This window comes from Anopheles coustani, chromosome 3, assembly GCF_943734705.1.
Source record: "Anopheles coustani chromosome 3, idAnoCousDA_361_x.2, whole genome shotgun sequence".
NCBI classification, from domain to species: domain Eukaryota; kingdom Metazoa; phylum Arthropoda; class Insecta; order Diptera; family Culicidae; genus Anopheles; species Anopheles coustani.
In genome coordinates, this window is record NC_071288.1 from 56851307 (window position 1) to 56874714 (window position 23408).

At 40.1% G+C, this 23408-nt stretch overlaps 1 protein-coding gene across 1 annotated transcript; it reads right to left on the reverse strand.

Annotated features, from left to right (window-relative positions):
• Positions 1–1568: 1568 nt before the first annotated feature.
• On the reverse strand, positions 1569–21544 carry LOC131263426 (homeotic protein proboscipedia). The gene is made up of 6 exons (XM_058265630.1): positions 21013–21544; positions 4491–4648; positions 4165–4258; positions 3712–4079; positions 2472–3645; positions 1569–1705 (listed from the first exon to the last, which is right to left on the reverse strand). Exons 1-6 carry the CDS (start codon positions 21542–21544, stop codon positions 1569–1571), a joined length of 2463 nt encoding a protein of 820 aa, XP_058121613.1.
• Positions 21545–23408: the final 1864 nt, after the last annotated feature.

A 23408-nucleotide genomic window follows, 5' to 3' on the forward strand; every position in this document is an offset into this window, starting at 1 on the left:
GATTAATTCGCTTATTTCGTGTGAATTTCATTATCTTTTCATCAATAAATATCGAAGAAAATGTATGATATCACTTTTTATTGAGAAAATTAGCAAGTACGTAATTTTTTACTTTTCAATAAAACTATTTATCAAATGTTTAAAGAAAAGGTTGATACATTTTTAAGCATTATTTCTATGTTTTGAAATGTGCAGGACACTTCTTTTGCTAAATCCACATGTGTCCATTGACGCAGACACTTCGAACAGAAAGATTGGACCAAAACAAGGCAAAAGAAAAAATATTGTACCAAGGCTTAAATTGTCAAAATTAACAATGATAAAGCAATATCAAAGTATAACGAATATATAACCTGAAAAAATATGTTTGATCCCGTTTGCTATTTATATTCAAAATTGAAAAATGTAAGTTGAAAATAATATCGGTGGTTTCTTAGGTTTTATGGCTTTGTTAGTTTAACAACTTTCAAAATTGATTGCAAGGTACATAAAAACGTTATCTAAACCACATCACACCTGAGAAATGGAACTACTTCAAATTACTTAAACACATTTAAGTCAATGTTTGTTGAACAAAAATATATAATAATAACAGAAAAATGGGTTTGTATTAGGATTACAATAAGTTAAACTTAAGCATTGCTGTCTCTAACCGTTGTGTTGATAATCATCAACTTTATTATGATCTCACAAGAACCACATCTTTTTTTAGTAATCATATTTGACGTGGCGAAAATTCACTATTTCCACACTAGACCATGCAGTTTTCATTTCTTTCATAAATCACATCAATTTTAAGGCTACTCACCTACAATTTCTGACTGAAAAGTGTAAAAAACATAAATTAGACTAATAAAGTATGGTTCCCGGAAAATGTGGGAAAAACAAGCATGAATCTACTGAAACATCTTAAGATATTTTTCGCGATGTTTTTTCATGTACATTTAAGTTTTTTATTTCAATAATATTGATTTAAGGTAATTTGTACACATACTGAATAGTAATCATAGTTTCACAATAGACCCATCGTAAAGATTGTGTTTTTTTTCGTTTTCAATATCTCATAGCTTAATTGAAATTACAGCCCTATAATATGTTGTTGCTTGTTATGTGTGCATTATTTATTAAACATTAGCAAAATACTAAGAATTTAGTTCTGTTATTATGGGTTGCTCTAGAGGTGTTATTCTAGTCTGGTATGTACAAAAGGTGAAGCTTCGAACGCAGGCATTTCGCAATGAATGGGAAAGCTTAACATAAACAAAAGATAAAATTCGTATTTTAAATTTCATACAATGGGCAGTATTTTGATTTTGTATATAATTCAACCGAACTTATGAAAACTGCTTCATTACGCCGTTCGATAGGTATTACATGGCTTGATACATTAGAAGTAGGTACAAACGATACGGATTCAATTGATAACACTTTCATGAAATAACTATAGTATTTAATTGCCTTCCAGCGGCGCTCCGTGTGTTTAAATGAATTCATAATTCACGGTGATTCTCCTTACTTTCTTATTTTGAAACAAATGCGATCAACGATTATGTTAGTTTGATTAAAAATTAACTTAACTGATAGTATTCTGGTGCAAAATCGTTCGCTAAATTGCTAAGAAAGTTGAAGTCCGATGACGAATTTGAGTTGTCCAAGTTGACTGTGCCTGCAGCACTAGCGGTACATATCTGCACTCCGGTATTACCTGGAAAAAAATAAAAACCCAATACATTAGCCCATTACAGATAAACAGATTATATACAGATATTAGCGGTTGAAATGTCCGTTTGCACGGGTTTTTCTCTTGTGATCGGACTTTTTGAGAATCATAAATTTTCTTTTGTTGTATCAGCGCAAATGAAAATCCGTTGCCGTCGCGGCAAATTCAAATTTCAAAATTAACCACATTGGTTGCGTTCCGGTTCCGCTAGAGGGCGAACCGGGAATGAACCGGGAAAATTATGGTTTACCGCTAGCGTCCTCTAGCTTGGCGCTTTGAAAGCATCGAACGAAAGCATTTTAATTTTTGAAATTGTTTTAAAAGGCAAGTTGTTCTAAATTAAATCTTTTAGATGTAAAATAATAAATAAATTCAGATAAATGAACTTTTGCGAGAGGCATAATATTGGAAATCGTGATTCTTCTTCGTATTAATGATAGGGAAGAAGAAACATAAAACATGTCAATGATATGAACGTTAACTTTTCGCTTAAGTAGACTAGTCTAATTCTCCGCATCATGCAGTTCCCGTTGGTTTTCGCAAAACCGCAACCATTTATAATGGAAAAGGGTCAACAAAATACAACTTTTACTAGTTTACAAAACCTAAACTAGGCACAGATTACGCTTGGCCCGGATATAGACGATACACGAGAGACCAGCGTCATTCACGATTGCACTAGCGGTTACGCTTTGTCTACCGTGCTCTTTATAGAAATAAACTCTGCTATTGCTACAACATCAGGTATTACCAGGCGTGGGAAACACGTGTGGCTCGCCGGCGTGATGCTGTTGTTGTTGGTGAAAAGGATGCAACTGTTGATGTGATTGCTGTTGGTGGTGATGATGCTGCTGATGATGATCGTGATGCTGCTGGTGGTGGTTGTGCTGCTCGTAGTACGCACCAGCACTCGGCGACGCTTGGTGAAAGGAATAGGTGTCGCAGCCTTCATTGGCGATGCCTGTCGGCACTACTGCACCCATGGTGCCCATGTAGGCAGCGTTGTTGCCCTGATAATCCATATTGCCACCTGCCCCCCCCACAACGGGTATCGATCCATTGTGATACGATCCCATTCCCTCGTAGTAGTGGCCCTGGGCACCGACTCCTGGTTTGGTGGGGTCATAGTAACCTCCTCCTACTCCACCTCCCCCAGTGCCTCCTCCTCCGAACTCGTGTTGGGGATCGTAGTCGTTAGGATAGTAATGTTGTCCAGTGGTCCCATATTGGCCGGCGCTGTTGAGACCTGTTTCACAGTTATTATAGTACAGCTGATTCTGATGGTGGAATGGCGCTTCGTGTAGTACGGGTTGCTGGTGCTGTTGCTGTTGCTGCAGCTTTGCAGCTGGATCTTGCAAGAGCGGCTTGTTGTTAAAACTCTTCATTCCAGGCGATGGACCAAATTCTCCCTTGTGCGTTCCCGGATAGCCTGCGTTGAGCGCATGTTGCGTACCACCTGCCACTGGTCCAGGTGGTATAATTGTCTTTTGATGATGCTGATAGGCTGCCTGATAGTGCACATTGGGGTCAGCCTTACCGAGGTATTCTACAGATTTTCCACCATAGTACATGCCACCACCTGTCGCGGGTCCTGTTGGAGTTGGCGATGCACCTTCGTGACTCAGTGGGCCATGGGGCAGTTTCTGCTTGATGACTCCGTACGGACCAGGCTGATTGTAGTACGCTTGAAGGTTATTGTTGTTGTTACTGTTCATCGAGTTATTGTTGATGTTTCCGTTGCTGCTCGGCGAGATGGCCGACGATGCCACAGGACTATGTGGTATGGGCGTCGGGGGCACCGCCGGTGGTCCCGTGGTGGATCCGCTATCTTTCTTGGGGTGGTACCCAACTCCTTCATAATTCTTGAACGGATGGCTACTGATCATCTTGGATGAACTGACCGTTTCCTTCTTGATAGATTGTCCCTGCAAAGGTAGCGTTTGAATTTTGAAGGAATGGTTTTCGAACCGAGTTCGGATTTTAGATCTTACGTCGGATTTTTTCTTCACTTTGGCATGAATCTCTTCCTCGTCCTCTAGACTGCCAGTTGAGGCAACGCTGGAATCAGCACTGACCGTGTTGGGGCCACCAGCACTACCGCCACTAGAGCTACCCCCACCTCCGCCGGTCGGTGTGCCAAGTTCGACGGTTGAGTTCGGAGTCATCGCTGTTGGTAAAGTGTCAGGAGAAAGTTCAGGGAAGCTGCCCATCGATTTCGCTGGTTGGCAATGTGTTTTGCGCCACGACGACTTACCGGCATTCGGGGTGCTGTTGTTCATCCCCCGCGAACTAGAAGTCGAGTCCGGTATGTCATCCGAGGGTAATTCACATCCTTGACATGATTTTTTCGAGTTGGAATCTGTAAAACAAACGTACAAAAAGGAGCAGAGTCATATGAAAGGGAAAATCAAACAGAAAGATTATGGGGAAATAGCTTCTCCTACCTTTAAGATCGTCTTTTCCTGACTCATCGTCATCCGTTTTGGAAAGCGTCTGACGCTTATGTTTCATGCGTCGGTTTTGAAACCACACTTTCACCTGTTACGTTCATCCATCCATAGACAGCATTGGCCAGTGTTGGAGAAACAAACCGCACAAATGGAATAGAAAGGAAAAATAGGCATGTAATGGACAGTTGGTGTTGCTTGGCGATGGCGGTAATTATTATGTTGGGAAACCGCTGGTGACATTAAACCCAGTAACCCGTGCGTATAACGGTGGAGAACAAAAACGGTTACAATAATGACGCGAGAAATTGTTTATTTTTTACCTGACGCTCGGTTAGGTCCAGACTCGCAGCAATTTCGATTCTCCGCGGTCGGCAAAGATACTTGTTGAAGTGGAACTCTTTCTCTAGTTCCAACAACTGTGTGTTGGTGTACGCTGTCCGTAATCGTCGCGGCAATCCATTTTCGGCGACAAATTCGGCTGCAGGGAAGACAAACAAAGGGTAAAACAAGAAGTACATAAATAACTGCAATGCATGAGAGTATACTTTTTTGATTTGATAGAAAAATCTAAGTCATAGCCAAGAGTGTGTAGGGTCAGGAATCTACTTATCGATATTTGCTTGGGAAAACCGCTTCCAAAGTTTCCGATGCCGAGAAGCTGACTACGTTGGTCATCGGGGAGGTTTGCGGCGATCGTTAAAGGGAAAGTGCGTTAATCGATTTTCGCCATTTTCACGCGACGCACGTAACACACACTGGAGGAAGCAGGAGCAAAGGGTAATAGCAAGGGGAGCATAAGCGCACTTTTGGGAAAATGTACCCCCGGGTTACGGAAGCCGCTATTGTTAAACGGTGGCAACAACAGTGGCGAGTGATAATTTATTATTCAATGGTAATTGATATTTTATTGTAATTTGATTTTCCCCGCTCGACCTCAAGGGTTATTTCCCTTGGCGCTGCCCCTAACGCTACTGGAGAGTTTTGATGACTGAACAGAGTCCGGGATGCGAATCATGCGGTGTAGCGGTTTCCAGTTTTAGTGTTGGTCAGTAAAACCCAATTGTCAATTTCCGACCGAGCATTAAAGCCATTTCGTAGTATTTGACGAGAAAAGTTACCGGGATGCTTTCAAGATTTTTACTATCCTCCAACATAGCACGCTGAACGTGAATATCTGCTGGACATGTGCTATTTGAATATTGCATCCCTGATGAGTTTCCGATCTTTGTAATTTTGTCATTTCAACATAATGCTTTATTGAACAAGTCTTGTAAGCCTGAAGACAATCGTTACGCCAGCGAAGAGCAAGGTGTTGCCTGTACGGCGAATAGCTTTTTTAACAAACTTTCCGAGTATTTCAACAATACGATTTTTTTTTAGTGTTTAGTTTCTAATTGCAAACTGATAAAATCATTTATGGGGTTTTAAAAGATTTATAAACGAAAAAATATTAGAAAATTAATACTTTATGTGCATTGAGAAAACTTTTAATTTTGTGATCTAATTACAGATTTTTGGTTAATTATACGATAATAAAAGGACACACGCAGTATTCATATCTCCAGCTCGAACAGCGACGATGTGGAGTTTTTGTTTTTGGTACAGTTACTGGAAGGATAAAAAATATGCAAACCATCACGCAGGGAAACAGATATGAAGATATTCTGCTTTTGCTGACAGCGTAATATTTTCATATCGTCAAGCAATGGTCTTTATTTAACTGTGGCACAATGACTGTGTATTATGAGTTGGCACCTTGCGTTATGTGAGTCAATCCCTTAGTTCAGCAGGGAGTTCAATCAAAACAAACAAACACACGGCCGCGAATGACCATGTAAATATGTCGGAAGTTTCATTGATCACAAATATGAGAAGTCTGGTGTCTGTCGCTTCTGAATCTATTCGAATGACTTTGCGGATTTTCAGATAGCTGCTGGGTATAGAGCATACACATCGGCCCAATTGTGACACGGAATCGGACAGAAACAAGCATAAAATGGAGATGAATCCTACCGTTTTCTGACGTACGTTGTAGTCGTAGCAAAACCCTAACGCTCTTGATAAAAAGAAAGTTTCATGTGGACTTTGCTGTTGATGTTGTCTACTCGTGTACTATCTCTTTATCTTCTGCCGATGGGGAGTCGAACCTTTAGGAATTTGTGCGCTATCATTGGGTCTGCTGAAATCATCGCTCAACATCGTTTCTGTAGCTCAGTTCGCTAGAAACAGGGCAATGTGAAAAGATGGAGAACCAGTAGCGACCACAAATCGGAGTAAATGAGTCATGATCATTGCAGGAGCGGTAGTGCCGCAAAAAGTACCGAAACTTCCTTAGGGAGCGTTTTGAAAGGAGATGCTGCTTTCCATCTGCCCATGCGGAGAAGTAAGTTTTTTCCTGAATATCATGCTTTACCATCCTGATGTAACCTTCGAACCAAAATATCATCAGGAACGAAATAATGTTCTGTGGAGGAACGCAGCATCAAGCAGTGGTTTAAACTTAGAATATAATCATATATTCTTATTAAGACTAGAATGACGAAATTAGATGCTTGGAAATGCATTTGTAGAGTATTAATGTTTTTTCGATTGAATTCGTAGGAGATTGCCAAAACTGTAATATGTAGTAGTAAATGAACCAATACAATGTGAGTTGTGTTGCATGATATGAGATTTTTTATTCGAATTGTTTCATAATGGTGTTCTCCTTATACTTCAGCGCTTGAGGAGTTGTGCATCATGAATAGGAGCTACTGTAGTACAATTTTACTGAAAGGATCATAAATAAATTATTCTGTTGTTTTTATATGCATGACTTAGAATACCTATTAAAATTCATGGATTACTTGTTTGTTATTTGCAGCCCTTAACTCAGATACCAATTGACCGATTGAATTGACTATGATTGTAAATGTTGACTTTGATTGTTTTTCCTAAATCTTTGTGTTGTGTCACACTTTGGGCGAGGGTAAGTTACAATTACCAGAAAATGGAAGGAAAGTTCTGTGGCCGTGCTTGACCTGAGCCGACTGTCATAGATATGTGAATTTTATAACGATTACAAAAAGTTCGGCATTCCCTTCACGGAGAGGAACGGTAATCTTGGCAAATTGTAACACTACCGTTTTTAAGGGTCATATACTTATCTGACAAGCGGTAGCGTAAGATTTATCGGCTTATTTTAAAATCAATCATTATCTGATCAGTATCCTGAAGCGGTGGTATGATAGCGTTCGCATCTAGCGAACCTTTACGAAATGGTGAAGAAGATGAATCGATACTTGGGTAGAAAGAACATTTCTTACGTTTACCCTGGTACTACATGCTGTCGATATTTTTATGCTTCGACGGAGGAACATGCAGGATCTTTACGTATGTGTGAAGATGCGATGTCAGTTGGAAGGCAGGAGCAGTTCGTCTTGAAAAATACATTGTGGAGCATGAGCAAGAAAAGGTAAAAAAAAGCAAAACTGTTTGTTGCGACAGTGATTCGCCAACAGCAATCCCGTCCTGAAAGACTGTCAGTCTGTGACGGTAAGTAACATTCACGGAATACGCATACATAAACACCCAAACACCGACTGTCATCAGATGACGGCGTGGAACACGGTGGCACACAGTAGCACACGGTTCGTAACGGTGGATGGAAATCGTTTTTCTAAAATGATTGATTGATCATCACATGTCAATTGTAAACAATTGATCCCCCTTCGGTCTGCATAGGACTCGGGTGGTGTGAAGCGCAAAAACGTTTACGAATGTGCATCGCTGCCTTTACGTATGTGTGTCTCACGTCGGGGCTCGATGAGGAGGATGTCTGTTTTTGTTTTTAGAAAGGAAGAGGACACCACGAGGCCGGACAACACAAGCTGACACCTGTGGTGGAAGGAGGACGATGTCACAGTGATTGGGCCCCTAGCTTATGGACCACGCCGGAAAATAGTTGAGAGAGTGAGTGTTTGATGGAAAAACATTTGGCCACTGAGATTCGGCATTAGTAGATCAGACATCGTTGCGCAGACATCGTGTTCGGCAATTCGATAACCCCCGCATGGAAGAAAGTCAGACCGAAGATCTGACCGGTGGTGACATGCAATTTGTCAAACTTCCCAGTAGTCGTGTAATGAAAGGGAAAACGGCAAAGTGGTTGAATTTGTAGAGCCGTTCAACAACGATGAAGGAATAGACGAACTTTTAGAATGCGCAACACAATCAAAACAGATTCAAGTCATTCAGATAATATGAAATTACACTCAAACACTTACAAGTCATTTTGTGTAGGGTGAAACGGATAGAAAAGGATGAGATCTAACGCCGACCCCGAGTCCCGGCCGCAACCGGCGTGTTATTTTTTAATCCGCTTGTGTCCCCAAGAAACTCCTCCTCGAATTGCAAGGAGCTGCTATGACCGTGTGGTGACCGGAAGGCAAATGTTTAAGGGCAACACAGATGCATAAATTTTAAATAAAAAGTATGTTTCCTTTCTGCTATCTGGTGGCTTAAAAGTTCTTGTCCTTTTTCCGGACTTGGGCACGGTGGTTGCCCCCGGGGGTAGCGGCGTGAAAGTGATTCGGAAAAGATTTTCCTCTATTTTTAAAAGTCATTTAATTTCTGTTGCTGTTGTTTCCTTTCCACCACGGTGCCCGCACATGATCTCTGAGGGGAAAACAGTCGTTTCTGTACCTCGGGTGTTTTTTGTTCCTTCGTTGGTATTGCTTCATTTCGTTTGCTTTCTCTACCAGAGGAAATAATGCATGGAAAACCCCTCCTCGGTGCATTCGCATGGGAGAAAATGTTTGTCAACCGTCGTAAAAATGCGGTTGCTAGCCAGTACCACCAGCACCAGCGGGAAGAATAAATTCAACCGATTGCAAAAACAATTACAGGACTGCGTTTAATATCTTTAATATGCTAAATAAACGCCAATAGTCGAAGGAGAATCAAATCGTGGTATGGAAAAATAGCGGTATGACAGTGACAGACAAAAAAAAGAAATTTTCAAAATATTGTTCTGCAATGAGGCCACCGGATTAATATGCCTAAAATAGTAATGTGCTTAAAATATTTATGCAGGATTGCTTAAAATGTTAATATTTTATAATTTATTGTTGGTTAAGAACAGCTTGTGTCCTTTGCTTGAATTAATCATAATTGTATAAATTATGCTTGAAGACCTTTTACATTTAGCAAATTTAACATCAATTTTATATTTCTGATAATTAATATCAGTTTTGAAAACTGGCTTGCCTAAGAGGGTAAGCTTAGTTCTCAATGTTTCCAATGGTGTCTTTAAGATAAGTAGAACTCCTTCGGTGGTCGGTTCCGTTCGTGAATATTTTTAAAACGCGGCTTACAGACCATTGAACGATGGCTGTCTCTCCCGCTATGGCAGAGGAAGTGACTACGCGTGAAAGGAAATCGCCGGGCATTGGGAGGGTTTCGTGGAAATGTTTTGTGGAGCCCTGGAACGCTATTGGGTGCGGCCAGAAATGCGAAATAGTAGGATAAGGCGAACGGAAGAATGACGATGAGAATCCGTGGTCGACGCGCGTGGTCGTTTCCGGGGAAAATGGGATTTTTGTTCGTTCCCCGTACTATGTTCTTCGTCTCATCATCCGCCCGCCACGGTTGGTAGGGATACTTCTCTCTCCGCAGGGCACAAAATTAGAGCATCCGGAAATGTTGAAAAAAAAAACCGATCACACACACACAAATGATTGAGAAAGACCGTGATGTTGTGAATGCTTAAGTCCTAGGTATAGTTTGCTTTACCATTTAAAACGAAAATGTACGAAAAATGCACGATAAAGTAAATTTTCATTTACATTTCAGTAAGACGTCCCCAATGTTACAAACTATCTGAACGAATAATTATATATCATCCAAACACAGGTTTAAACAAACCTATTTCTAAAACTTATTTTATTAACCAACTTCAAAGCATCCTTTGCTTGTGTAGTAAAGCATATTTTTGCAGTGATGATTATAAAATTTGGTTCAAAACTAAATGTGTTGAGTTATTACTTTTATTGCTTTGATAAGTTGCTTAAACTACACTGCTTGAGAAAAATTTAACATAATTCTATTTAGATCCATGAAAAAAAATCACTCCACTTTCCTTTAGCAAAAGGAACATTCTTGGCATTTATAAAATAAAATCTTATCGCTGCCGTTATACGACAGTTTAAAATACTTAGCGACTCAATGCTGCCAGCAATGGTAGGAGCGTCGGTTATAAAAAACAGAAGGGAAAAGCAAGGGAATTGTTATTTGAGGGTGTACGATAAGAGTCCATTTGTTTGGAAGCCGCTCGCGCTGGGCGGTAGTGAAAGCGGTTTCTTAAGTCGACGTCGTTCACTTTTTTGTGGTAATCTGCCAGCATACCTTTCGTTGGTTTTGCAAGCAATTAATGTCGGATTGATGGAAACCCTCGTCAAAAGTGCGACCAAAGATATGAAGGGAGCATTTTTCGCAGTCCGTGTAATCGTTCAAGATGGTGTACATCTGCTTTTAAAGAGCGGTTATTGGATTAAACAATTCCTCTCAAAAATTTCACCCAATTTAACGACAAAATCAAGAAAGGTGCAGTACGAAAAGGTAAAGACATACGTTTTTTCACCGTGAGTTATTAAAATTACACATGAGACGGTCTCGAAAGAGTAAGCAGCCATGCAGGACCAGGAAACATCTGCTCATCAACATATGGCGACGGAATGCAAAATCCCCAATGAATATTGTTTTTTGACCCAGGCCATTTGTTTCTACGCCAAGGCAACCCTAGCGAGTGTTAGTGTGTATAATTGATTAAGCACTTGTGGCCTCTCTTCATTCCTTGCCTAATTTTTGTTATGCCAATCATGCACGGTTTTATGACTTAAGCTACCACTAATAGAGGCTATAATCAACCGAGGTGAATTTTAATTTTCACGCCTATGCTGTTGCCTTGCGCTTTGACTCGTTTGTTGTACGGTTTGTGCCGACGGCGCTAGTGGTGGGATTGAAAAGTGTTTATCTTTCCTACGTTTTATTTCGTCTAGCTTCCAGCAAGCAAACCATGCAGTTTATACCTTGTCCGGCTAGGTAAATTGTAGGAAGATGTGCATTGGAACTGAACTTTTACTTCAACCGTCTGTGAGAGGGTATGAAGCGCGCCTCAGCAAGTGCTAAGGTGTCTAAGTCCCTTAAAAAAAATAAAACAAAAAATGTTAGGTAATTCATCAGTACTGGCGAACACCCCCCCGAGCGTTCCCTAAAGAAAAGGGCGCCGTCGGTGCAAAGGACTCGAGCCGCTTGCTCACTTGTGATCCTCCGTAGAAAGAAAAGCCGTGCGAGGGAACAAGCAGAACAAGAATCATGTTAGATCGTTAATCAAACTCATTCAAAACATTTCGTTCGTTGCTCCGATTCGGCTACACCGCAGGCAGACGTATTCAGGCCACAGTCTCTGGGAGGTACTGGGGTGCCCCGATGGTGCGATGGTGATGACGGCGCCTCCTGCCAATGTCTAGGAAGCCCTGGCGCCCTCATCGACGCTTGTGTGAGGCAGGTTTGTTTGTAAGCATTTTGTTACGATCAGCGCACCCGTGAGGAGCGGGACGGGGAGTTTCGCACTGCGGAGAGACTATTATCCCTTAATAAAAACACAACCTTATCAAATTTCAAACCGTTTAACTGTGGTGATTTTATTGATCCCCCGAGAAAACGGTCCACTGTGGGAGACAAATGATTGCTTGACCTGTCGACTTCGCACGGTGAACCTTTGATCCACCCCATTTAATACTGCGACAGCAATCGGACGATACAAATCCTCCCACAGCACTAGCATCGAGCCATGGCCATGGCCATACGGAATGATAACATAATATTTTTAAGCAGATTAGCACATCATGGTACATTTTTCTTCTGCTTCTTCCACTTCTTTTTCGACGCTTTCGTCCGATATCGAGCAAAATTGGAAGGTACTTCCCGCTGTTTTCTTCGCGTCTAGGCAATCCTCTTATCCTGATCCGGATAGCACGCGTCCTGAACAGGGAGTGGTCGCTCGTGGAAGGAATTTCCTGCCACGTGGGGTGTACGGTTATATTCTTGTTATTCATGTGTATTTATTTGATAAACACTCACTTTTTCCTGCCATAGCCAGTTGGGAGAGTATCCATTTCCTACAACTTCTGGAAGAACTTCCCTCCGAAGGGTGTGCCGTTGGTTTTGCCACGGCTTCGCGGTTTTGAATCTTGCGACTTTTTGTGCCGACGAACCGAGTTCTAGGAGAAAGCAGAATAGCAACTGTAGCGAAGGGTGGGTTGTCCAAGATGAACAGCAACCGCATCAACCACCGTAGGCACGGAAATTTAAAAAATGCTAAACCGAGCGAACAGAGCGATGATGACGACAATATAATTTATAGTAGTCATAAAATTACAATGTCAACCGCAAGAAGTGGCGATTCTGAGGCTTCACGTCTAGCTGGAGCGAAGTTTGCATAACGCACCACCATCAGAGGTTCATTTTTTTAGCATTCCAGTGTACGTAGGATAGGCAAGGAACATTTAACTTAATGCTTCACAACGCTGTTCTCGTGACGCACTCGATCTGATGTGGATAAATGTATGTTAATGGTTTGTATTTTGCATGTTAAACATAATTGTAAAACTTTTTGTTTCTAAGCAATGAATCGTACGTCTCGTAGATGAATTCACACTCCCATGGCGCAGGTTATTCGGTACTGGACTTTACGAGCATAATTTTTATCCATTACTTGGGCTTCATCACCGTCAATATGCTTTAGAATAGGGTATCCCGGGCAAAAGATAAGTGTTCTTGTTGATCTGATGGTGTAGAGGTTAGCGTTTTCTTTTGGCCACTGCCGTGAATACAGCATAGGTCGGAGAGATAATGTCGGTGGTTGCGGTTACATCCACTCCATCGAACATCGCCTTCGCTACGGACGATGGAAATGGATTCATTTTTCCGGACGATACAAGGGTTCAGCGAAATGGGAACACATCATGTCGGAAGGCGGCTAGGCGTTGAAGTTCAGAGTATCATTAATCTAGTTAAATAGAGCCAGTCAGTTGTTACCTTTTTCGTTATAGCTCGGTAGTACTGGAAGACAAATTGTTTTCGTTTTGTTTCTGCTCATCCGCTGATTCTATGCGTTCAGTTTCCGCGGGTTCTAGTTTTCTAAAGTCACATGCCCAATTACACGTTCGGTATGTGGAAGAACTATTTCATGCCTTTACGTTTGGTGTGGCTTGGAATGGATGAGAAAGAACTGGCCGAGGTGGATGGAGCGGATTGAAATGTATGGTTTCGTGCTTTTGAGTTAGCCGACAGGACCGATGTTTGTCGAAGCTTGAGGCCACAGAACTCGTCGTCCAAGAAAAACCCCAAAATGCTGTTGTAAACGCCGGTGGGTTGTTGGTTTCCATCATGCCTTAGTTTTGCTTTGGTTAACATGCCGCCTGTTGATCACGTGCAGGTCTCCATGCTTATTACTTGCTTCGCGTGTGTGTCTGTATCACGTTTGGCACAGGGACTTCGTGTCAATGTGGAGTACCAACAGACCTGAAAAATGGATTCTACAAGGCACCAGAAAATCTCTCAAGACGATTTCATGTTAGATGCCTTTTTGTGCTAAACTTCCTCCGGTACTAAGAAAACTGACCAACGGCCGCAATTATTTCATGTTTAAAAACATTATTTCAGAGAGTGGTAGCAGAGTTCCGCTCAGCAGATGATATGCTGAAGCCTATTATGATGAATTAAATGCCGTGCATGTGAAAAATCACCTCTCGGAAGCAAGTTTTTGCGGTCAAGCGGGTCTTTTTCGCTGTCTTTCACTCCACAGAATGAAACTTGTACCAGTCCAATGGCTGTTGAAAGCATCGCCGATCGCAAGTTGCGATGTGTTGAAGGGGTACATTGGGGGTAGATACTTCTCAAACGCTCAAGTTCACAGAAACGCAGTTGCGAGAGGACAAACGAACGTAAAAAATTAATAAATGGCATGTGTATGGAGGCCGTCACATGCACACATTTTCTGCCAGTTGTATGTGTGTAGCTTAGAAATCATCATTCTTTATGCAACCTGTTATTTTACTTCATTTGTCATGAGAGAACATTCCTGTCTTCAAAGCCGACATTTTTTCCATTTGCCTTTCCTGTCATGAGCTTGAGTTGGTTTTTTGCCGGTTCGGCTGCTCACAGTAACCTCATCCCGTTTCACCTTACCCCGTAGCCCAGCTTTTGGTCGACCTTTCCTGATTCTGTTATGAACTTGGCGTTTTTTCATCCAACTTCACGTTACGGTCGTGCTGGCGAGTCTTATAGATTTATTTAAAGTGTGTAAAATTCTTGAAACCAAACATCGTAACCAGAATGTCCTTTAATGTTGGAAAGGGAGTGGGAAGAATTTGAATATTGGTAAACGAATCGAATGTAGAAAATGGTTACTTAAGCTGAGCTATGTTATTTTTATTTTATAAGGTACAATAGAAATTATATTCAATAGTTTACAAGTATTTGTATTGAGAAATGTAATGAAATAACATGATTTTACGGAATGATAAAATCATCGCTGATTATAAGACAACACCCGATACGAGTTTGAATGTAAAACATGTGGATCTGTTGGGAAGAAAGAGTACATTGTGAGGGACTCCTGCAATACGTGTTACAGGAAATGTGCAAGTAGCCAATTAGCTAACATTGTGGCTTTACAGCTTTCTAGTATGGAAGAATATTATTTTGCATGTCTGAAATATTACTTTTCTGTCAACTGTAAGTTATTTGGTTAGTTGCAACACACTTCCTTAGCTTCTGGATGTTTTCTGGAATATACGATAGTATACAGTTAATTGCGTATTAATTTTGTTGAACTGTTTCTAGACAATATTCGATTTTACGGCATTTTGATTAGGTCATTCATTGTAAAGTCCTGAACATGAAAAATAAATGCAAACATAATAGCACTGTTTGCATGGAGGAAGTTCAGTTATTTAAATATAAAAATATCTATGAAGACAAGTGCATCAATTGACACCTGCGGTTTTTATTTGAGTTTCCCAGAATTGAATGCATTATTTTGGTGCATTTCTTTACAATACGAGCCAAGCCGGTTAGAATAATATACAGCGTACTACTGTGCGTGGTCTATATTGACGCCGCAGGTTGCGGAGAACGTCCGAATGAGATTGAAGAATACCTCGGTTCGCGTCAAAAGTGCACATCCAGGTTGAACGGAAGAGAGAAAAAAAGGAAAAGGTTGCCCAGCAGACGGTATATTTTTAAATGAAGACAATCATTAATCATGCTGATGCCAAATAAGAGGCTTAGAGACCGGCACAAGGTTTCCCGTTGGTTTCGGTTCTTCCTTCTTGGCGATCTCAGGGAAGATCGAAAGAACCCGTAGAATGTGCATCGTTTGGATGAGTGTGTCAGGCATTGACATTGACGTGTTGGATACGGGGCGACGTAGATGTGTCACAGGTCTGGCGAGTACGTGGCGCTGTGAGTAACATGTGTCACTAGCGTTACAAGTATTCTGCCTTATCTCGGTACCGGAATAAGTGTTCAGCGAGGTGATGCTTTGCTGTGGAATGGTGATTTAATTTTACTTTACGTTCTGATTTTTTTAGATGCTACCTTCATCATCGAATGGAGACGCGTGGTTGAAGTCAGATACAATTGTTAGGTAGATTATATCTTCCGATGAGTGATGAGTTCGTAACAATCGGGCCAATTGTCGCAGCAGCAACAATAACAGACCCAGTGAAGGCCGCGAACAGAGGCCGGATGGACGTTTGCGTATTGCTTGTATTTTCCCTTTACGTGATTGAAGTGTGCAATGCGACGACAGACATAAATGTGGTTTTATTCAAATTTTTCCTCACACAAACAAAAAGATTCCCGGATTTCACATGACCATTCCCTTCCGGTTGGCATATGAGGTAGGTTAACGTATTCCTCTCGTAGATGGTTGATCAATATAGGAAGAAGCCATGAAACAAAATTTTTGATACATAGCACGTGACCAGCTTCATTGATGAGCGCATTCGCGTATTGATTTCCTTATTGACGGAAATGAATTGTTTTTGTCGGTTTTTGGCACCCTTCTTCTGTGGTATGTGGTACCAGAGGTTTGCAAATATTTTCTACGTGTATATTCACATAGATAAAAAATGCACCTACATTCGTACTAAAACATACGACAAATTTGAAAATGACAAGACATTAAGGCATTTTGTAGATCGTATTATGCGTATCTGATAAGCATCATATGAATTTAAATTGTGACAATGTATGAAACTTAGTAAAATTTATTACTTTTTATCTCTTTTAGTTCGGGTGCAATTTTGATGATATTAGAGCTCAGTTAGTTATCTATTTTATGCAACATATAGAATGCATTGAAATCACGGATAGTATATTTCATGAGTTGACTGTTATATAGTTTCAACCCACATTAAGGAAAAAATTGAATAGGGTACCATTGATAGCAAACAAATCATGAGGGAAAAAGTATGTAGCTTTTGAACGAAACGTATGGTATTATTCTAATTATTGACAACCTGTTTTCTATACCAAGTGTCATTGAATGATGATTTTGATTTCGAAATCGTTCCTTAAACTGGTATTTTTTCCGTTCAAAACATAACAGATACGTTTTTATTGTAGGTTTTAAGATCAATGAGTGATCATATTGAAAGCATTTTCTATCTTTCAAACCTTCATGCCATGTGTTTTGAGATTGTTTTTATTGGCGATGTGACTATATCATACCAACATTAGCAAAATGTGCATACATGTATGGTAGGCTTACTTTCAATGTTAAACATATTGTTAATCTATATATTGATTGATTGAGTGAATGATTTTAACCAGTGCTATCAATAACTGAAATATAAGCTACATTTGGAGTGTCACGTAGGAAGGTTCCACAAATATCCCCTGTTAAAAATAGCTCGTCTGCACTTGCACAAGTTTAACATGCTTGATTAGACTAATACACGATGATACAACAGCTTTATTTTATTTTTGTGTTATCACTTTAAACAAGCCGTTCTTAAAGGTAGAAACCAATTCCAGTACATGATGTACTATATCTAGAAAACCTACAAAGGTCTAAAGCATAGGAAAGTGCAACAAATTTAGTGAACTCATGTTTATTGAACTGTAGCATACACACGTAGTAATTGCTGACATTTATATATTATTTTAGAAACTTTATTATTTTGTTGTGATTTTGTCAAAAACTGTAAAGTGACAATAAAATGATCGTGACGATGGAACGAGGTTTTTATGTCGAATTCCGAATTTACAGAAATGAAATCTTAATAAATTGTGAATCAATCCCGTCAAACTATACAAAATTTAACATCTTGAAATGTAAAACATATGCAAAAATACACATTATTTGAAGCATATTGGTGAATAGTGTTCAATCAATTCGAAAGTCGTAGTACATCATATTTGAAACGGATACTAGATGCCGAAAAACATTTATTGCTCTCATCATTTAGAATAGAAGAATAAAAAATCAATCTCATTTGTACTAAGTGGCATGTTATCCTTCCTGGCGAGAAAAATATTTCACGTGCTTCTCTAGTCCCAATCGCTTCAAACCGAAAGTGATATCTCAAATCATCCGGTTCTGCTACAAAACATGCGGCATTTACACGTTTATTCACACTTTAACTGCGCCTCCTGTTGTGTTTCCGAACGACGGGGGGTTGTCCTACATGCTGAGTTTCGCTCAACACGAGAGCCTTCTTCTGGTTCGGAAGCTATCGATGATACGCATTAGCGCCAAAGAAGGATAGGGGAAGCAGGTAGTAAATCATCAGCATCGGCATGGCCACAACATTTTCACACAAAAGGTTATGATGATGGCGCTATTGGAGTAGCTAAAGCGAAGCTACTTGCGAGGGAAGTAAAGACGGAAGCAACAACTTTCGTCTGGTCCGTTTCAACCATGACGCGTGAAGGTGGGTAATGTCATGTAAACAGCGCCTATTAAAACTATTACACATCTAATAAAATATTATCTACGCTATTGGACATGACAGGAATCATATGTGCTTTTCATACAGTGACCGCGAGCAGCAGTTCCAGCATCTGTATCAAATACAGAGAGTTGAATGTCTTGAATGTAGCTTTGAAACTTCACTTGAAGTATAAATTTAGAGTACTAGGGTGTAGGTCGGAATGAATGATGTGAAGATTACAAAGACAGGCAATTATTGGCCAGGGTTTGGGGTATTAGAAGAGATCCCATAGAAGAGAGAATGAAAAACCTGTCAGGGTAGGTGATTGGCAGCTCAAATCATCCATTTACTATTTATGTTGGTACCAGCATAAAGTGGTGTATTTTCCTTGCAGCGTATGGAAGTCACTCGCAGAAGGCTAGCCATAACCTTGCAAGATAATCTATGGTCAATGTTTGTTTTCATTTCATTTTCTCCACTGGTAGTGAGAGATGCTAATTTCAGGTGAAATGGGTTATTCTGAACCATCCTACGATGAATGAAACAATCAGCGTTTCTTGAAGCATATTTGAATCATTTGAGATACTTTTGTTACATTGATAGTTGTTCAATTTCAAGAATTATTTTGAAGTACTATTAAGTTTAGTTTGAAAGGCCAGGCCGGATTAATGCTACTTCAGCATTCTTGCTAGTCTTGCTCAGTACCTAATAAATAACCAGGTAACGACGCCCAACCGAGCAACGACGTATAACATTTAATGTATTTACTACTAATAGCGCGGGACAACAGACAAGGATTAACATACAATAATTGAAATTGATTGAATATGGAAGACTAACGGATAAAAGAAGTGCTAAGAGGAAAAGGTCAGGTGTGATTCCGAACTTCCTTGGAAAAAGCAAAGATAATTCAAGCATGCTTATAATCCTTCTATGCCAAGATGTTACGGATGGGGGTTACACAGATTCTTCCAGCCACCCGGACTGCGACAATATTTTGAATTACTTTTTATCCATACTAATCAATTAAAAAATCAACGTGTACTATCCTACGGATGTATACGACTAGCATATCTTGGCATGTCACGTACTTTGAATGAATTTAGAAAAAAACCGAACTGAAACCCGAATTTAAAGACTGTTTTGAGCGATAACAACTGGATTAGGGGTCAGAAAGGGTTTAAGGTGTAGAGCATAAGGTATATTTTTAGATTGAAGTATAATTTAGAAAAAATATCACAGAATAAAAAAATTAAAATAGCTGTTACATATAATTTTATTTTGTTCAATTTTACCCCTTAAACAACAATTAAATCTTGTAATGTTTTCCATGAAGTTGTGATTTCCAGGAACGGAACATTTGATTTTAAAACCTTTGAAACAGCGGACTTCAACATCACGTTTAATAACTAATATAACATGTTTTGTTGTAAGCCAGATCAGCAAAGACAACAAGTTAAACTCTCGAACGCCGGTTCAAATCTAGTTTCATAAGCACAAACCCGATCGGTGGTTTAAACTGAAGGAAAATAAAATACAAACATTGTGAAATCTTGTATAATGGACGTATATAAAACCAGATTATCAAGTAAATTTGTGGTTAGATACGGTGTTTTGAAGATTCAACTCTTTTATACAATCATTAAACACTACATACTCTGAAGGCATGCGGTTCTAATTTATTTTGTTAAAGCGGTAACACCATTTTGTATGCGTCAAATGTTCGAGGATCCTCAATTCAAGATAGTATGTAGCTTAATTTGTGAATTCTGTTTTTCGAAATAGTTATATGTTTTGTTTTACATATTGACGACTCTACGTTTGATCGCTCTAGTACTTTCTGCAAACTATTGTAAACTTTTGTAAAGCCACTATTGCAAAAACTTGTAAACTGTAACCGTTTTTATTACTGATCATTACGAGTAACAAATATACATAAAAAATAATTAAGTAGATATACTGATATTTATCAAACCTATAGTATAACTTGACGAAAGTTGATGTATTTTTGTTAAATCTTCATTTTTATAGCCCTAAGTTTTGGCAATTTTATGTGTGACTAGAATACTCCTATTATCTTCAGTTTATTAGCAAAATTGAGCTAACAGGTACTTTTCGTCATTTTTCAATCTATCTGTGCTTGCTAGGAGGAACACGGCAGGCCGGTTACGCCGGTTGAAAAATTGAATTCCACCTACGCATGAAGTGTAGTAACGGTAAGCATATGTCCGAAGAATGTCATTACACTAAGAAGGTAACCAAATCTTGTACAAAGAATTTCAGAAATAATTTTAAACGATAGATTGGTACGATTTAAGAATCGAATTCGAAAGTTTTGGAAGTGTATGTTATTTGTCATACAAAATAACCTTTACAGTTAATGATCCCATCATTTTTGAAACTGATTTCTAAGGATTTGTAAATGCATGTCATTATCTTATATAAGATAAGCCTTTTAGTCTTCAGGGTGTTCTTAGGAAGAGTATAGATTCGTATATGTCATAAGAAGTCGAGTAGCAATAATTATACCTGTATTATTTTCAAAAGAAGGACGAGTTCGTCTATATACCGATTATGAGTGCTAAAGAATTTTTGTTAAACAGCCCCCATTTTGTAATACAAAATAAGCTTGGGAGAATGATGATTCCAGGTAAAATGGTTTTGACAGTAATCCAGAGGTAATTTTCGCCATTTTATGAATTGTTAGACCATTCAGTAACATAGCAACGAAGTGGACACAACGAAAGCTACTCAACCGGAATTGTGGTGTCTACAATTATGGCTGCTAGTATTGTTGGTCAACCACTATTCGACGCTGTTCCTATATAATAAGGGTGTTCGTGTAAGGAGGACATACCTTGTGCTGTTGCTTTCCGAGCAGTTTTCTTCTCCTTCATCCAGGGGTACTCTGGTACGGACTCCAAGCTATCACTGGGGCCCATTGGGTAACCTTGCGAAATGAGTTTAGGGCTTTCGCTGTCGATATGTGTCAGAAACTCCGCCATGGAGGGTTGCGAGTTGATAAAGCCGCTTTCGTTTTGCATCCAATAGGATGTATCGGGGTGGGGTTGTTGCTGCTGTTGTTGTGGACCCTGCGGTCCCAGCTCAGCCGGTGTTCCTACGGAAAGTTGAGCCGCCGTACGCACAGTTTTATCACAGATCACTTGCTTTCGGCCGATCACCAGCTGGCCACCGCCGCCTCCGCCGGTGGTGATCGTCTGCAGCTGCTGCTGCGGATGGACTACGTGGACGCTTTGCTGGGGACCGTTGGCGATATCCGCTTCACCTCCAACTACCACCACCGCACCACTTTGTAGCGAACCGATCGCCGGAGATTCCGATTTAATTTGAGCTCCCATGTGATTTATAGAACTACACACTTCTTGCATTGCCACGTCGGAATGAAAAAGATCCACCATGAACAGGGTACTATTTGATAACACTGCACCTTTTTTTGCGCACTTTTATTTGATACGGTGTAGTTATTTTCTCGTTCGAAACATTAAAATCCTATCAAGCAGACTAAAACCATTTTGTGTGAAATTGAAATAGACAGATCACATTGTTAGCTAATGATCGACTTGTAACCGTTTAGCGGCGCGTGCAATTCGTATGGAGGACAACAATACCGATACATTTGAAAAGAACCTTCACATTATTCTATTATTTGTCACAAAACACCATTATTTCATTATCACACCATTGTCACCTATAATCGTATGAAGAACCGCTTAAATTGGATCAACTATTTCAAATTGTAATACACAAAAATAACACCATTGCCGACACTCATCCACTGACTGTGTTGATTTGTAACTGATATCTAATAAAAAAACACGGTTTTATCGCTTTAAAAACGATGTTGGCGCACAATTTACGACCCTAAGCCTCGACACAGAATACGACTCACAACAAAAGCCTCTTTGCTAGCTATGATATCACAAGGAATTTGGTTGCGACTCTGGCAGGAGCGAAATCAAATGTAACATCTTTCAACGACCGGGACACGTGTCAGCGACAACGACTTTATTATTCTACGTTACCGTCGAGAGATCTGGGGTTATGTTTCTCCTTGCGTTCACTGTCTAGCTTTTAGGGGTATGATGGTTTTCCAGCGCATTTCGCGCATTGATGTCACCAGCGATAGGAAGAGCACAGTAGAGATAAAGAACAAACATGGCCATGCAGAAGGAGGATGTTGGGCGCTACCGGAACTGTCGACACTTTTCACATCCGTAAATCATGAACTCAACTTTGGTCGTAAATAATTTTAAACTTCACAGCAAACCACACCACAAACATGGGCATATTTTTAATCCAGTGCAGATTTCCGAAGCCGTTTTTGCTCACAAGTTTTGACCTCCCTCCAAACTTTATGAAATCGATTGACAGCTATGTTTCAGTAAGAGAGGGAAGGAGTTTCTGGTGATGTTTCTTAACCCATAACTTTGTCACTGTCACTGCACACCATCACACAGCACTATATTTTATAATTTTCCGAAAACCCTGAACATCACTTCACGCTTATTCGATTTGGTTTCAAAATGATTTGGTAGCAATCAAACTTGTTGTTTACATCATATTAACAGTTGAACAAATGGTTCCACGTTTTTATTAATCAAAATTCACATGATTTTCAACCTTCTAGTTATGGTCGTTTTTAACTGTAGGCGTGAAAGTTTAACATGGCCTCAATAGATAGTAGTTTTAAAAATTAAGAATTCTCGCCGAGACGGAAGAAAGCGATTATCCAACCATGTTCCGATAGTAGAAAACGGGTAACCTCGAATTAACGTACCTCCGACAACGACCAAGGTGAGCCCTAACACGCGAACGGAACAAAAGGCTAACGTTACTGACCAATGGCGCAGGGAATACTAACATGATAACAACATGTGTTAACTTTTCCTCCGCGAGCTGCTGATCTAGTACTCGCATGACCGCGCAACTCGCAAACCACCGCACTCACAAACAGCAACAGAAGCGACCAGTAGAATACGTCTATAGACAGTTGTCTCGAGGAAGAGGGCGTTAACTAAACAGCGTTCGCTTTGCAGGAGCGAGTGAAACAAAACAAATAGCACAGCAGTCGGCCGCCAGAGTGAGTACGAACATCAAATGCATCCAAGCTTTTGACTTGGACACAGGGCTTTGAAAACAAAAAATTGGATAAACAATCTCAAAACATGAAAAATTACAGGAAAAACATGACCCACATCGTTCCTCACGCTAAGAAGAAAGCCCAGAGCAAGC

Bases quoted from the DNA above. Each gene is read 5' to 3' on its own strand.
- LOC131263426 (XM_058265630.1), bottom strand. From the start codon at position 21,544: ATGCAAGAAGTGTGTAGTTCTATAAATCACATGGGAGCTCAAATTAAA. The intron at 4,649-21,012 runs GTATGTCCTCCT...TCTTCCCTGCAG, and splicing joins TCGGAAAGCAACAGCACAAG to CCGAATTTGTCGCCGAAAAT. The intron at 1,706-2,471 runs GTAATACCTGAT...ATTTTTTTCCAG, and splicing joins ACACGTGTTTCCCACGCCTG to GTAATACCGGAGTGCAGATA.